At 36.1% G+C, this 17,066-nt stretch overlaps 1 protein-coding gene across 1 annotated transcript in view; it reads right to left on the bottom strand.

Annotated features, from left to right (window-relative positions):
* The window catches only part of LOC111143244 (interleukin 23 receptor), a 56,463-nt gene that overhangs the window by 18,562 nt on the left and 20,835 nt on the right, over positions 1 to 17,066 (bottom strand). The window contains exons 4-6 of the mRNA XM_022496853.1: positions 15,508 to 15,668; positions 10,949 to 11,094; positions 3,451 to 3,607 (exon numbers count right to left, since the gene is read on the bottom strand). Coding sequence (XP_022352561.1) covers positions 3,451 to 3,607; positions 10,949 to 11,094; positions 15,508 to 15,668 — 464 coding nt within the window. The remainder of the gene's footprint in view (positions 1 to 3,450; positions 3,608 to 10,948; positions 11,095 to 15,507; positions 15,669 to 17,066) is intronic.

Below are 17,066 nucleotides of genomic sequence, written 5' to 3'. Positions count from 1 at the left end.
TTTTTAAAAACCAAGGGAAGTGATACAGAAGAAAGCTTGGGGTTGCAGGATAAGCCACATCTACTGCATGATTTACTCTGCAATACCATTTCGGCATAATTTTGAAAATACATTGCTTGGAGATAAATCTCTTCAGTGGTACATACATAAGGATTTTAGAGGGCAAAATAGCAAATTCCTGCATGGGGGGATATTTATTGCCTGAGCTATCTTTCTTCATAAATAAATCAGCCTTTAATTAGTGGGAAAATTGGCTGGTTAAAAAGCCCCATTTTCAAACAAGTTGGTTAATTAAAGTATTATAGAAATTGTATTTTTTAACTTTTTTGATTGTGAAGGAATTCAAATCTTAGTTGTGAGGTTTGATTCTTACTGCTTTTGTTTATAAGATATTTATAGTGCTATGTAATTTATTTTTTTATGATTGTTTTTATTGACTGTCTTCTCTAAAAGTCAGAGATCTTTGTCTCCTTTGTTCACAGAGATTCTGCAAGTACATAGCAAGTGGCTGGGACATGGTAGAGGCTGCTTGAATATTTCATGAATGGCTAAATGAATGACTGTCTTTTCCTAGGTATCTTTTTAAAAAGCAATTAATATTAAATTAAAAAGCAATTTGGCAACTTGCATCAAGCATCTTAAAATTTGCTTAAGTCTTGATTCAATAAGGTCTAAACACATAAGGAGAGTTTACCTAAAGGGCTATTCCAAGAAGTTTATTGATAATGGAAAAAATGGCATGACCTAGTACTGCCGAAATGGGGAAATGATTCAGTATATTAGAGTACACCATACACTGTATGACCATAAAATAGATTTTTTAACTCAACAAGAGAGACGAAGTAAGAATATAAAACAATATATACACTACAACACCAATCATTAAAAAAATGACAGCGAAAGACACATACCTTGATTTTACTTATATGTGGAATATAAGAAACAAATCAAATGAACAAACAAACAACCTCTCTTTTAAATGCAAAGAACTGGTGGTTGCCAGAGGGGAGAGGGGATTGGGGGATGGGTGAAATAGACAAAGGAATTAAGAGGTACAAACTTTTAGTTATAAAATAGTTAAGACATGGAGATGAAAATTATACCATAGGGAATATAGTAAATAATATTGTAAGGATGTTGTATGACAGATGGTCACTACATTTATCTTGGTGAGCACTGATTCATGTATAGAATTGTTGAATCAATGCCGTACACCTGAAATTAATATATCATTGTATGTTAGTTATACTTCAATAATAAAAAAAATGTGCATGAAAAACTAGTGTTAAATTCATTAAGATGTAAACAGCAGTTATTTCTAGGTTGTATATTATAATAAAGTTGCATTGCTTTTACAAACAAAAAAAATTTTTTGAAAAGGTTTAATATTAGCACTTTCCCTACACATAGTCACCATTTTTCATTTAATGTTTCTTGGAAGAAATTTGTATGGTTCCTCTTAGCTATGTGTTGAATTGGATAGATGCAGTTTTTCAGGAATATCTAATTTTAACTAGCATTTTTTGCCTCAAGTGATTTCTTTTCCCCCTTAGGAAACAAAGACTTTACATTTAGACTCATTGTAGGGTGGCTATGGGTTCTATTTTCTTCCACCTGAGGTTTTGGACCTTTGCCTTTAAAGGAGAACATTTGTGGTCCTATATTAAACTTGTAGAAAACTTCAATAAATTGCTCCTTCACTTTGATGTAATTGGTTAAAGAAAGAACTTGATGAAATTGCTGAAAGCTGGTGATGACTAAGAAAACTTATGTTCTTGTTTAGGTGCTTTTAGTCACTAGCAATGTGCTATTTAGCAAGTCATGCCTCAGTTTTCTCATTTGTAAAATGATGCCAAGTAGACTACCAAATATGGCTGGTGTAAAGATCAGACAAGCTTATACATAGTAGTACTTTGCAGATGGTAAGTAAATATTAGTCATCATTTTGAATCATCTTGCTAGACAATTCTAAATTTCATTTAAAAATAACTGAGTTATCAACTAAATTCTCACTGTTATAAAATGGCATATAAAGTCTGAAGAACTTTTAGCAATATAAACTTAAGAAAGAATATTGTAATTTAAAAACTAACTTTTAAAAAGGAACTGATAGGGGCGCCTGTGTTGCTCAGTCGGTTAAGCGTCTGTCTTAAGTCCCTCAGTTGGATAAGACTCTGCCTCAGCTCAGGTCATGATCCCTGGGTCCTGGAATCAAGTCCCACATCAGGCTTCCTGTCAGCAAGGAGCCTGCTTCTCCCTCTCCCTCTGCCACTCCCCCTACTTGTGTGCTCTCTCTCTCACTCTCTCTCAAATAAATAAATAAGATCTTAAAAAATAAAAATAAAAAGGAACTGCGAGCATTGCAAATTATTCCCTTGATAATTCATTTCTAAGATTTAGGCATTAGGGGGCGCCAAAAGAACTGTTTAGTTTGCCATTTCACTCCCTCTGCTTATGTAGCAGCCATCAATGTTTATAATGTATGCTAAAGTGTTTAAAAAAAAAACAGTCAATTCCAAGATGCTATATTATATTATAATAAAGATGGTATTAGCAATCCATGTGATTATAATTAAATGCTTCAGTTCTGAAAAGAAAAATTTCAATCTAGTATATAAGCTACCTACAATAGGGAGACATCATGAGGTTAATGAAAGACATTGTGGAGTATTATGACATTTACAATAGATTCTCCTTGCTACTATTGAAGTCTATTTAGCCAAGATTTTACTGAATGATGTGTAAATGGATAGAAAATTAAACTAATAATATTAAGAGCAGGGAAATATCTGAAGATAAACAATAGGTCAGCTAAATTTTGCTGAGAGAATTAAGTAATCCCATGATTAAGTGTCTTAACTTTCTGATTACTTTGCATATGGTAGGTAATCAATACTTATTGATATGATTTGATTTGTGTCTCTCAGGAGAATATATTGTGTCAGAGTGCCCTAAAGAGTTTAACGTAACTCTTAATAATGTGTTTCAAAACAAAGTCTTAGATCATTATATGCCTCATGGTCATTCTGGATGCTTGTAAGAAATGCTTACTCTTGAGCAACCTGCACACCCACTCCCTTAGACCCATGGACACAGACCCTCGGGGAGCAGGGACGATGAACATGTATATCAGCTGGTTTTTAATTGGTTTTTATTCCCGAGAATGTTTGAGAACCATTACATAAATTATAGTCAGCCTTAACAAAATCAAAGCAAAATGACAATTTAAATGTAACCACCTGCCCGACAATAGTTTTGTCAATATTGATACAAGAAGAGAGAACATATATATGTATATATATAAATATATAAATTATAAATTATATAAATATATAAAAATATATATTATATATATATATATGTGTGTGTGTGTGTGTGTGTGTGTGTGTATTTAGGAAAGACAGATGTCAAAAGAAAAGCCTAAGAGATTAAATATATAAATACACTCACCTGTTTCAGGTGTTTTGTGAGAAAAGGGGGAACTCCAGGGTTGCCAGTACTTTTTACCTGTTTCTTGGCATCTCACTTGAAATATATAATTAGTGTCTGACTCCAAGTAGAATTCTGACTGTTGCTCATATGTAAAATTGGCATCAAATTCCTTGACCTAAAATGAATGAGTAACAATGATGAAACAATACAGTGTTCTTTGAAAACGAACAGTTCTTGCATTTAGGCAGAAATGTATGGAGCACCTATTATTATTACCATTATTATTATGTTCTAGGCACTCCTCTAGACCCTGGGAAAACAAAGAATAGGGCCCTTTATATAAAGCATAACCATAAATAACCAAATATGTGTTATTTAACATTAAAAGTGAAATACACATTGCTTTGTATTTGACAGTGCATTCAAGCTTTTAAATCTCAAGTTAAGTCCAAAATATAATATATTCTTAATTTTGGAGTAGCTGATTTTGATGGGATGGAGGAAATGGGGAACCTAAACGCAGTTGTTTGAATGTAGACTTTCTTCCCCCCTTTCCCCTTCAATCTCTCTCTCTCACTCTGTGCAGTTGGATATTTACATCAATAATTCTTCATGAATATTGAAATAATTTCACTTGCTAGTGATGACTTTTGGAGAAAATTACTCACAAACTAAGCTGCTAAACTGGTCCTTATTGTAGACTTTTGCTGATTCTATAAAGCCTATATATATGTGTGTGTGTGTGTGTGTGTGTGTGTGTCTGTTTGTGTGAGAGAGAAAATAAAACACTTAAGAAGGCTGAGCTATGAAAATCCAATGGAAGATAAGCATGCACATAGCTGAGGTCTAAACTTACAAATCATTTTCTGGAGCACTATGACCTGCTATAAAACATAATGAAAGATGACCCCCTGACAAGCTGGTTCAAATAGGAGAGAGAAACCAAGGCATTTACATCCCTTCCGTATGTTGTGATAAGTGGATTGACTGAAAAAAAGTGAAGCATGATTGAAAGTAACCATAAAACATGTCTAAAAATGCACTTAGACAATAACCAGGAAGAAACAGTTACAAAGACTCATGAAAAAGAAAGTTGAAACTGTAAAGATTTTTTAAAAAAAGAGCAAACTATCATCAACCCTACTGAGGGATTCTTCTGTGGAAACGCAATCTTAGCATAAATCTTTAAAATCTGCAATGTGGTGAAAATGTAAAATTCATGAAACTATCTGTTTTGGGAAAGTCATGCTCCATCTAAAGTACCATTCCAAGTTTCCATAAGCTATGTCTCCACCCTTGGCCCTTGGAATTTTGTGCCATGTAAGTATGACGGGCAGGCATCTAGGGTCTCCTGGGATCCAGGGAAGATTTTACTTGTATTTGGAAGTTTGACTTTCAAATGTACTCTGCTTCTATTTGCTTCTCTTGGAAGGGAGTTATTCTCTAGTATGTCTCTTGCCATTACATTTATAGATAAGTCCCCTTGAAGAAGAGAAATACATTAAAGCACAGCCGGAATTCTAAAATGCAAGAATTTTACAGAACTGTTAACAGACTTTTTCCACCATGAGGCAACCCAGGTGACTACTTAGGGTCTTGTAAGCACAAGTTGTTACCTCAAGTTATTTTCGGGGCTAAAACAAACATTGAGAGATGTAATTGAGTGCCTATGTAGAGGGTATGATCTCAAGTGCAAGAAATATGACTATTTTTGGCAGTTTATTTCTATTTAAAATCTTAATTCTGAATAGAGGAGAGGCGTAAAAACTGATTCTCCATCAGTCTGAGGTACCCTCTTCTTTTAGGGTTACATTAAGTTTCCGGGAGCATCACTGGGTGGAGGGAAGGAGAATCTCCAGCCTAGTCAGACAGGTCTCTAATTTCAACTTCCTCCAGCCCTCTAGCTGGGGCAAGCCCAGGGTGAAGGAGCTCCTCTCAGGGACCTACCACCGTCTAAACTCTTTTGGTTCCTCTTCCTAACTCCCTTCACCCTTCTAACTTGCCCCTCTGTCTGCCCAGTTAATCTTTACCTAGTGTTTGGTGGAGGAGGGAGTGGGATGTTGATTGAGAAAACTTGTCCTGACTAATCACCATTCTTCCAAGTCTTTGTGTTATACCAGCATTTACACTTTTGAAATGAAAAGGTCAAATGTTTGATACTTTGCTATCTGTGTACTGTTCTAGTAGCCTTTCCTGGAAAAGAAAGAATGCTTGGTTTTATGCACTCCAAGAACTGAGAAATGTTTTTACATTTTTAAATGGTTGTATGAAAATAAAAGAACATTCTGTGATGAATGGAAATTACATGGAATTCAAATTTCCATTTCCAAACTTGAAATTTTACCATGCCCATTCATTTGTATATTGCCTGTGGCTGCTTTCACACAACAAATGCAAAGTCAAGGCATTAGATCAGAGAACTTATGCCCTGCAAATTCTAAAATGTTTACTCTCTGGTCCTTGAATAAGAAGTTTTTTCACTTTCTGTGCTGATACTGCTCTTGCAAACATGGTGAATGTTTATAAAACCCACTGCATTTTCTGTAAGAAGTATAGCAAACTACCCCACAAAGTGATACAGTACAAGAAGGGCAAGGATCTCTCTAGGTGCAGGGAAAGTGGCATTATGACAGGAAATAGAGTGGCTATGGTGGGCAGATAAAGCTGATCTTTTGGGAAAAGTCTAAAACGTACAAAGAAGATTGTGCTGAGACTTGAATGTGTTGAGCACAACTGCAGATCTAAGAGAATGTTGGTTGTCAAGAGATGCAAGCATTTTGAACTGGGAGGAAGGGCCAAGTTCCAGTTCTAAGTTTCACATTTTGTTTTGTTATGAAGACAATAAAATCTTGAGATTATATTAAAAAAAAAAAGGTTACCAATACTCTAATCGAGTTTAATTAGAGAAAGGAATCACCCTTAATCCACTTACTGGAATGTGCAGCAAAGACTTCTCTGCCTTACCATCACTACAGTTGGGCTCTTATTAAAGGCAAACAATAATTTTTATAACTAATGTTTCACATGTCATCTGCATGAACTACACATTATAAAAATCATTGAAGATACAAAAAACGATTATGGAACAGCCTGCTTTCCAGGGGATTATAGTTAAAGGATGGGGAAATAGAAGTGTAAGCAGGTAAATATACAGCACTGTAATGCTCTTGAGATGGGATATACAGAAGTGAGCAAGGATTGCTGGTGAAGACTGTGAGCTTAATTTTTAACACAAGTTTGAGGTGCCAGGGAGATAATCCATGAGGATAAGCAACAAGTAGATAAATATTTTCCCCATGGTGTCAGCCCTGCAGGATCACCTGAAGGACTGGCTGGTTCTCTTCAATACTTCAAAGTCTGTATAGGTTAGTTAAAGGCAGATGAAAACCAACCTCAATTCAATAATCTTGATTTTTCAGGAGGGCTTCCTTTGCTCCACCAAACTTGTTGCATGGCTCTCCTTGAGGTTAAGGCTAAGAGTAACAACAGCCAGTATTTACTGAACTTGAACTCTATTCCAGACTCGGGGCTAACTATATTATTTGATCGTCCCCACAACCATATGGGGTATGTGACTGTCTTATTCCTACATTAGGTATTGGGATAATGAGGCACAAAGAAGGTAAGGAGCTTGCCCAAGGTTGCATAACTAGAAAGTGCAGAACCAGGCTTTAAATTCTAGTACTGTGCTCTAAGCCACATGGCTTTCTTGCGTGGCTGGCTGCCTGTCTCTTTGAAGTAAAGAATCTCCCTCAAGTAATATGACAGAGGCACAGATGAAGTTGAAGATCAAATCTGTAGTCCTTTATATCTCCTTCTCTTCTTGCCTCTGATTTCCTGTCTCCTGACAAGGGGACAAAGACAACACTTTGTGTATGACCCAGATGAAATTGATAAAGCAGCAAATGTTAAAAATCAAACTTTCATTCTGGCTCTTACTGACTAGACTTGGGTCATCTGGATAGAAATGGTAATTCACATTTTTCTGTGTGAATGGTTATATTTAGAGGAAGCATGGTAGAAGGGATAGGATATAGGTTTTGGATTGAAGCCTGTTCTTTAATTTCCCAAGTATTTTGGGGTGCCCAAAGTGACATAAGGTCTGTGAAAGGCATTTAGTTACTAAAAGTGTAAGCTTGAAAAAAACTGGCTTGAGGTCTTTCCAGCTCTACATCCTCATTTCTATAGCGGAGCTGATACTTACCTGTCTCAAAGGATCATTATGAAGAGTAGATGAGATAACAAATACTCTCAGCTCCTTCATTTGCCTGCTTCTGGGTTACGAAATCTCAAAATGGCATAGTAGCACCAGCAGGGGGAGCAAAGAACAAGAGTTTCAAACAGAAAACGGTTTCTGAAAACTGCTCAGAGATACTGAAAGTGTAATTACTTTCTATTTTCTAAACATTCTCATAGCCTATAATCTCCTCCTAATTATGCCAAATAAGAGATTTCTGTATTATCAATAACATCCTATGATCAACACTAAGCAAAAGGCTCCAGGTGTCCTATTAGAATTAAATCCTATTGACTCAATATCTAAGACTCAGAGGATTTCATTTGAGTTGTTCTCAAATTTACCTAAATTTCACATTTGCAAGAGGACTGACTGTGGAGCTGTGTTTTATTTTTATCCTGCTTGTCCCAGGCTTTAAGCGCAGACTTGCTGGGCACACATACACCATAACTATTTAGTCAATGAGTCCGGCAGGATCTTCACTTGATAATTGACCAAATGATGCAGAACGTGGGATCACTTCTAAATGTAATCTAAACTGTAAAGTTCATATCACATTTCTGATTTAAATGAACAGGGGGTAAATAAGGTTGATGTTAGGGATTTATTTTTAGAGAACAGTCCTTAAAGTATGTCATGCAATCAGTATAGTTTTACCCTCACCTTCTCGACACTCTTGAAACACATTGCTCTGCAGCAAAGCTGATGGTTAGCCTGACTCCAAAGATTAGTGTTAAATACATATCATTTTATTTAACTCCCTGAAAACAGATAAAGTCAAATATGGTACATAACTCTTAATTAAACAGAGCCAGAAATTCCAGTCCTTAATTAGTTTGACTAAATGGCAGTTCATTTTACTTAAAAATAATAAAATGGCATTTCTTTTAAAATACACCAAAACTGGAACTTTTTCCTCAGTCAGACTAGTGTTCTTCCATGGTTCAAATTAGTTTTTATTATAATGTCACAAGTGCTGTCATGTGACATGACTTCATTAATGAACCTTGTACCTATGACTCTCCTAAGTCAGTCGGTAACTTACCATTGGTATTTAAGGATAATTTGTCTAGACATTCACTTTTTACTTTAACTTCATATAAGACTGAGGCCTATACTAGTTTTTTAAAATTTATTTAAAGATATAATTTATTTATTTGGCAGAGAGACAGCAAGAGAGGGAACACAAGCAGGGGGAGTGGGAGAGGGAGAAGCAGGCTTCCTGCTGAGTAGGGAGCCCAATGTGGGGCTCATCCCAGGACCCTGAGATCATGACCTGAACCGAAGGCAGATGTTTAATGGCTGAGCCACCCAGGCGCCCCTGAGGCCTATATTAGTAACAAATTTTACATTTTGACTTGCATTTTTAATTTAAAAAGAGACTCTCATAAATCGGAAGTCCTTTTTTTGAAGTTATTACCAGAGATGCCTTTAAATTTCAGCATAGAATGCTTACATCTTATATATCATCACTGATGTAAATTTCACTCTAGGAGGCACGGAATTAAAAGGAGCCAAATAGATCTCTCTTAGTTGGATACTTGTCCATTTAACAACTTAAAAACGGTTAAGAGGACATTTTCAGGAAACACATATCCGTTCGGAAACATATGGTAATGATTATTAAAATTAGAGTGGTCTTAGGGCCCCTGGATGATTCAATCAATTGAATCTTGGCTCTTGATTTTTGCTCAGGTCATGATTTCAGAGTCGTGGGATCTAGCACTGAGTCAGCCTCACACTCAGTGCAGAATCGGCTTGAGATTCTCTCTCCCTTTGCCCCTCCCACCTTTCTCTCTCTCATATAAATAAATAAATAAAAGGAGACAGTCAAGAAAACAAAGAGGTCACCCACGGAATGGGAGAAGATATTTGCAAATGACAGTACAGACAAAAGGTTGATATCCAGGATCTATAAAGAACTCCTCAAACTCAACACACACAAAATAGATAATCATATCAAAAAAGGGGCAGAAGATATGAATTCTCCAATGAAGACATACAAATGGCTATCAGAAACATGAAATAATGTTCATCATCACTAGCCATCAGGGAGATTCAAATTAAAACCACATTGAGATATCACCTTACACCAGTTAGAATGGCCAAAATTAGCAAGACAGGAAACAACACGTGTTGGAGGGGATGTGGAGAAAGGGGAACCCTCTTACACTGTTGGTGGGAATGCAAGTTGGTGCAGCTACTTTGGAGAACTGTGTGGAGATTCCTCAAGAAATTGAAAATAGAGCTTCCCTATGACCCTGCAATTGCACTACTGGGTATTTACCCCAAAGATACAGATGTAGTGAAAAGAAGGGCCATCTGTACCCCAATGTTTATAGCAGCAATGGCCACTGTCACCAAACTGTGGAAAGAACAAAGATGCCCTTCAACGGACGAATGGATAAGGAAGATGTGGTCCATATACACTATGGAGTATTATGCCTCCATCAGAAAGGATGAATACCCAACTTTTGTAGCAACATGGATGGGACTGGAAGAGATTATGCTGAGTGAAATAAGTCAAGCAGAGAGAGTCAATTATCATATGGTTTCACTGATTTGTGGAGCATAACAAATAGCATGGAGGACAAGGGGAGTTAGAGAAGAGAAGGGAGTTGGGGGAAATTGGAAGGGGAGGTGAACCATGAGAGACTATGGACTCTGAAAAACAATCTGAGGGTTTGAAGGGGCGGGGGATGGGAGGTTGGGGGAACCAGGTGGTGGATATTAGAGAGGGCACGGATTGCATGGAGCACTGGGTGTGGTGCAAAAACAATGAATACTGTTATGCTGAAAATAAATTAAAAAAAATACAGGGCATGAGCATTTGCAAAGACAATAAATAAATAAATAAATAAATAAATAAATAAAATTTATTAAAATAATAATAAATAAATAATAAATAAATAAAATAAATAATTTGTTTTAAACAAACAAAACTAGAGTGGTTTAAGGAGTGGTTGTAGGTAAAACTAGAGTGGTTTAAGGAGCGCCTGGCTGGCTGTTGGTAGAGCATGCAACTCTTGATCTTGGGGCCATGGTTCGAGCCCCATGTTGGACATAGAGATTATGTAAAAAACCCAACAAGCTAGAGTGGTCTGAGTATCAGACAAACAGATGAAAACATGTGAAATAGAACATCATAAGTCCATTGCAGGTTGGCTTTTCTTTCATTCACTTATGTGCTAAAATAAGAACATCGTAAGTCCAAAAGCAGGTTGGCTTTTCTTTCATTCACTTATGTGCTAAAATAAAGAACAGTGAAAATTAGCTTACCTTCCAAGTTTGGTTTGTTGTAGTCCTGTATCTCATTTCACAGAAAACCTTTTCAAATGTTGTTTGACTATGCCAGTGAATTATGGTCTTGGGCACTGCAGTATTTATATCCTCAGCCCTGGAAATGATGGATGCAGAAGGTATCACTAGAAAAATAAATGAATAAATAAATACTCAGCAGTTTAAAACTTGCCTTGGGAGAAATCAATATCTTTTCATTAATAAATAGACGTTTTAAAACTCAAAATACTAAAAAAAACAATTTCATGATCTAATTAACAATATTTACTTGTTTTCTAAGCTATTGTGTAGGCAAAAACTGCTGCTGTTAAGTGAAATTCTATTCAACCTAGTTTCTATTTCTTTTAAGTGGGACTCTTATAGTCCACCTTTCCTCCACCCCCTATTCCCTTATAATCCTAAATGATGAAATTCCAAAGTCTGGCCTTATTAACAAAAGAGAATGAAAAAGAGATAAAGGAGATATCTCTTTCTTCCTGCATCTGTTTAGGGGAAAAATGATGTTTTGCATTCTAAACTTAGTTCAGATAATCTGATTTGATAAGATATTAAATTGAGACCTTTCACAATAATATTTTTATTCTCTTGTGTCATAGGGAAACATATGGAAACATATGAATAATTAAATCTATTGGTAACTTATTTTGTTATCTATTAAAATAAATCTGTACTTGAAAGTATGATTTGAACAAAGCAAGTCTCATAAGACTCTAAGCCTTTATAAATTATTGCCATGCTCTGTGATAATAATTTTCAAAAGGAAAGTGAAATTATGTTGGGTTATGTTACTATAGTTTTGTTGTACCCTATAGGAGTAATGGTGTAACTGGAATTTCTGTATTTCTAAACTGTATTAATTCTTGTACATTTGTTGTGTCTGAACAGAATTAAATCATTGGCACGTCCCATTTCTCCTATGTATACATTTGTTCTGTCTGAACAGAATTAAATCATTGGCACGTCCCATTTCTCCTATGTGTACCACAGAACAATGAAAACCCATGACTTTGTTAGACTTATTATTTAACAAAGAACTGAAGAGCCTATATGTGTGTTTTTAAGGACCATTATTATAGCTTAATATTCTCTATGGATTAGTTTCCTCTTCATTTATTCTAGGTGTATAAAGGATTCTTTGGGAATATGATTGTTTAATTATTAATGATTTATTATCTAAAACTATTTGCCCAGGTATATGATTTATAGAGAAATATAAAAATTAAAGAGTTGCTGTTTAGTAGCACCGTCCTATAATACTATAATTAAATCCTTGAGCTAAAGCTAACATAGGAAGGAAGTAATGACAAAAATCAGTCTAATTAAAGAGATTACTGTACTGAACTTTTATCATCCAAATGCCACTGTTGATTTCTTTTTACTGGTATAGGCTTCTTGTAATGAGGATCAATATTTGCAGATTTCTGTAGTCAGAGAAGTTGTTTCCCAGGGTTCTGAGACCAACTGGGACCATTTAAGCACCCTCAGGCTAAATTACCCACCCACTCTTCCCTGTCTTTTCTGATTGGTAGAGTAGCACAAGCATTCCTGAAACCCTTCTGCAGAAAGAAATACTCCAGGGAGGAAGCAAAGTCTGTTTAGTCCTTTGAGAAATGCAGATGGAACAGTAAGTCAGGTTTAAAATAGTGTCAGCACAGGGCAGGTCGATGCAACAGAGACCTAAGCTTTTAGGTTTGCATGACCTCATATGTTTTCAAATAAACATGCTATATAATAAATACTTGACTGTGTTAAAAGACTCAAATGTTGAACGTTTGCTCCCATTGCTTAGGTTTCAAATATTCCCATCGTATCTTAGGTTTTTAAAAAACTGTCAAATTCATCATAGATACCATGTGTTTAGTCTTCATTTGTATTGAAATGAAGAACCGGATTTATAGTCTTTTGGTATCTTCTGCTCCATAAATATGAGCTTAACCGAAATCATCCCTAATGATAAAAACAGAAATAATTGGTACGAGGATGTCCAAATAGATGTCCAAATGTCCACATATATTTACCTATGTGAGAATTAACGTTCAAAATGGCAACTGGAAGACACTGCACTTTCTGCACTGGCATTTATTTCTCCACAGAAGCTGAGGCACCCCTCTCACAGTCCTTTTGGCACAGTGTTACTGCACTAGTAGCTCAGGCCTGCCTTTCAACCCAGCCATCTAACTTAATTAAAGCCCAGTCCTGTAGCTGTTATGTGGAAATTGTTCTCAGGAGAATCCTCTGCCTCCAGTTTCATAGAACAATTCATTTATCTAACTTGCAATGTCTCATTCTTAAAAGTGTGACAAATGAGTATAGCTCATCCATTAATTATCTGGTGGCTTTGTTGGGTGGAGTATCCTACACAGTCAACCTATATTTTTCTACCTGAGTTTCTAAGAGTTTGTTTTGAGATTTAGAGGGAAAAAAAGGAGGTGGAATAACAACTCCAAACAAGAGGCTTTCTGGTCCACAGTGTGAGAAGTCAGATTTGAAAGTGGTAGCCAGATGAGATTTTCCCTTTGTGGGAGAAAGGGTGGTGATTAACCTTCTTTACAAGACAGCAAGTCTGCAATGAAATCTGGATCTCCTCCTTACTAGCTGTGGGATCTTGAGCAAATTATTTATCTCTTTCTTTATTTGTAAAATGGGTACAGTAGTACCATGTATGATTGTTTCTAGAATTAAGTGTGATTTACATGTTAATTGTCTGGAACACTGTAGGCATTTAATAAATGGATGTGATGATAGTAAGATCACAAGATAACAATAATAATAATAGCAGTAATACTACTAATAAATAATTTAGTTCTAAAAGATGATATTACCAAAGTGATACAGGACATGGTAGCCTCTAAACATCCTTAATCCATTGAGGGGACCCTATTTTAAGAAAAGGGCATTTTATGGCATCCTACCTCAAACTGTAAATTTACAAAAACAGGTGCACCATGGTCAAGAGAACTATATATTGTGGACTACATATCATAGTCAGCAGTGTTTGTTTTCAAATCCAATATTCAGAGCATAGGGACAGACTTTTCAACCAAACCTGTTAGCTGGAATAGTTGAGTTTAGTTGAAGCAGAAGTTGAGAAGTTGAGATATTAGTTCCAGTGGAAGACCCGAGTGGTCCCCAAAGGATACCCATGTTGTACTGCAAAAGGTGTCACATCCCCTAGATCACTAATCAGCAGGGAAGTTGTCAGACACATACCATGCTTTTAAATAAAGACTGAGGATAGAAGATGAGGATATTGGAATTGGAGCTTCCTAGCTCCACAGTCTCAAAATTTATAATGTTACCTAGCCTTGATTCCCTTAAGTAGAAATTATAGTCTCTTCTACAAAATAGGGTTGTTTGGGGGGTTAAATGAGGTAATTTATGTAAAAGCAGTTAACACTTAAGAAAGCGCTCCATAAATATGAGTTTAACTGAAATCATCCTTAATGATAAAAACAGAAATAATTGGTACTAGGATGTCCAAATAGAGGGTGATTCACTTGGTGCTCTTTGGCTGAACTTTGGCTTCAGGACTGGGATGTAGCTCTTAAAAACTCAGGGGCAATTATCTTTTGGAATTTATCTTAAGGGGAAAAAAAGAAAAAAAAAACCAGGGATGCCTAGCTGGCTCAGTTGGTTGAGCACTTGCCTTTGGCTAAGCTCATGATTTCAGTGTCCTGGGATGGACCTGAGTTGGGATCCCTGCTTAGTGGGGAGTCTGTTTCTCTCCCTCTTTCTCCCCTTCCCGCCCATGCTTGCATGCACTTTATCTCTGACTCTCTTAAAAATAAATAAATAAATAAAATCTTAAAAAAAAAAAAAAAGGAAAAAGAAGCAACTATTATGAAAAAATTTATCCAAAAGGTTGTTCATGGTACTATAGTTTATAATGGTGAAAATTTGAAAGCAGCCTACATTTCCAACAATAAAAGATTGATTAAAGACATTCATTAAAAATAATATTGTAGATTCAAAAAATAGAAGTATTTATATTATAAGTTTTAGAAGGGAAGTTCTAAAATATCTGAAGCAAAACCTGGCTTGTAAAAACAGAGATGTCCACATAATTCACCATTTTTTGTTTTTTGTAAAACTTAAAAAAAAAACCCAAAACTTCCAAAATAGTATATACAATAGAATTCTTTAGTATGCTGTACTTCTCACAATGTAAGACTTATCACAGTTTATTATAATCCTTGTTTCTTTCCATCTTCCCTGGTAGATTGCAAGGTATTTAGGGCCGTAGATATCTTATCTTATTATCCCTAGCCCGTAGAACAATGCTTGAACATAAGTTCTCAATAAATAAGTGTAAAACCACATGCATCCATATAGAAATAAGACTGGAAAGATATGCAGCAAAATGGTAGCCGTACTTATCTTTGAGTTGTCTCGGGCTGGTCAATTACAGGTAGTTCTTGTTTTCTGTATCATGACCTGCAGGACCTTTGGGGGAACTCCTTTCAGAGCTAGACTTCATTTGACAGGTCAGAACAAATGAGTTGTTTAGTTATAAAGACGTATTAATTTCTCATTCTTACCTATATCATCCAGATTAATTTGCAGTTGTTTTGACTTCTCCATACCCAGTGCATTTGCAGCTTGGACCCAAACCAAATATTTCTTGCCACCTTGCAATGAATCAGTAGAGATGTTAATACAACTTGAAGAAAGATATTGTTGCTCTTCTTCTGTCTCTAAACTTAAAAAAAAAAAAGTTATGATGACCAGTTATGTTTGGTTTGAATGAGTTATTCTTCAATTTTTTAAAATATTTTATTTATTTATTTGACAGAGAGCTAGAGAGAGAGCACAAGTAAGCAGAGCAGCAGGGAGAGGGGGAGAGAGAGAAGCAGGCTCTCTGCTGAGCAGGGAGCCCGATGTGGGGCTCGATCCCGGGACCCTGGAATCATGACCCGAGCTGAAGGCAGCCGCTTAATCAACTGAGCCACCTGGGCACCCCATTCCTCAATTTTTTGATACTACTTTTTTAGCCTGATTTCAGAATACAAAATTTATTTAATTTTGAAAATTTTCAAAAATAAATTCAAGACTCTTCAGGGCCACACTATGACTTTCATGAGTCTTATGTCCTTTTGCCTTTATGTATTGATTCTTCTACCCAGAAAAAAAAGAGTACATATGTGTGTGGGTATGTGTATACTTATATAGATACATATATATGTTCATATAGATTATGTTCTATTACTGTTGATATAAAAGCAAATATATCAGTATTACATCTTGAAACATTTTCTTTGACCTAATGGTTTTTTTCTTCTTATTTTATTTCATTTATATATTTATTAAATTTATTTATTTTATTTATTTATTTGACATGGGGAGGGGAGGGAGTGAGAGCAAGCACAAGCAGAGGGAGAAGCAGGTTTCCGCTGAGCAAGGAGCCCAATATGGGACTCTATCCCAGGATCCTGGGATCATGACCCGACCTGAAGGCAGCCGCTTAGTGCACTGAGCCACCTAGATACCTCTTTTCTTCTGATTTTAAATGAAATTAAGCATTTTCATGGACTCCTAAAGATATCATTGGCCCTGGGCATTATGCCTACAGGATAAGTTGACTCTAGACTGAGCTTGAAATAAATGAGTACCCTCTGGGAAGGAGCATTGCATAGGAGCTCAGTACACGGGCTTTGAGTTGGACATTTCTACCAGGTATAGAGTGAGGGGTAAGAATGGCTTGAAGGATCAGGATAGGGTGAGAGATCTGGATGGGGTAAAGAAAGACCAACCTTCCAGGGGGAAAAAAAAAACAATAACAAAACCCCCCCGGCATGTTGTGAAACAAATAACTGAAGTGGCATGCCATTTTCAAGAAAGTTCAGCATGTTAATTCTCTGGAGCATGAATGTGGAAGAAATAACTTGAAGTAGACAAGATCAGAAAGACTTCCTGTGGACTTTGAAACGAGCACTGGCTGGATCTGGTGGCTGATTAGGTAAGGGGAAAAGGAAGTCATTTGCTGCCAAAGAAGATGGAGAAGATAGAGGGGAGAAGCACAGTTTGGAGTGAGAAATAGAGCTACTAAATCATCACTTCAAATTATATTTATCTAAGCTTTTATAATGGAATGAGTGAG

The sequence above is a fragment of the Enhydra lutris genome, unplaced genomic scaffold (assembly GCF_002288905.1).
Source record: "Enhydra lutris kenyoni isolate GAN:26980312 unplaced genomic scaffold, ASM228890v2 scaffoldscaffold9, whole genome shotgun sequence".
Classification (NCBI taxonomy): Eukaryota; Metazoa; Chordata; class Mammalia; order Carnivora; family Mustelidae; genus Enhydra; species Enhydra lutris.
The sequence above is the reverse complement of the archived record's forward strand: the minus strand, read 5'-3'. Positions and strand labels throughout refer to the sequence as shown.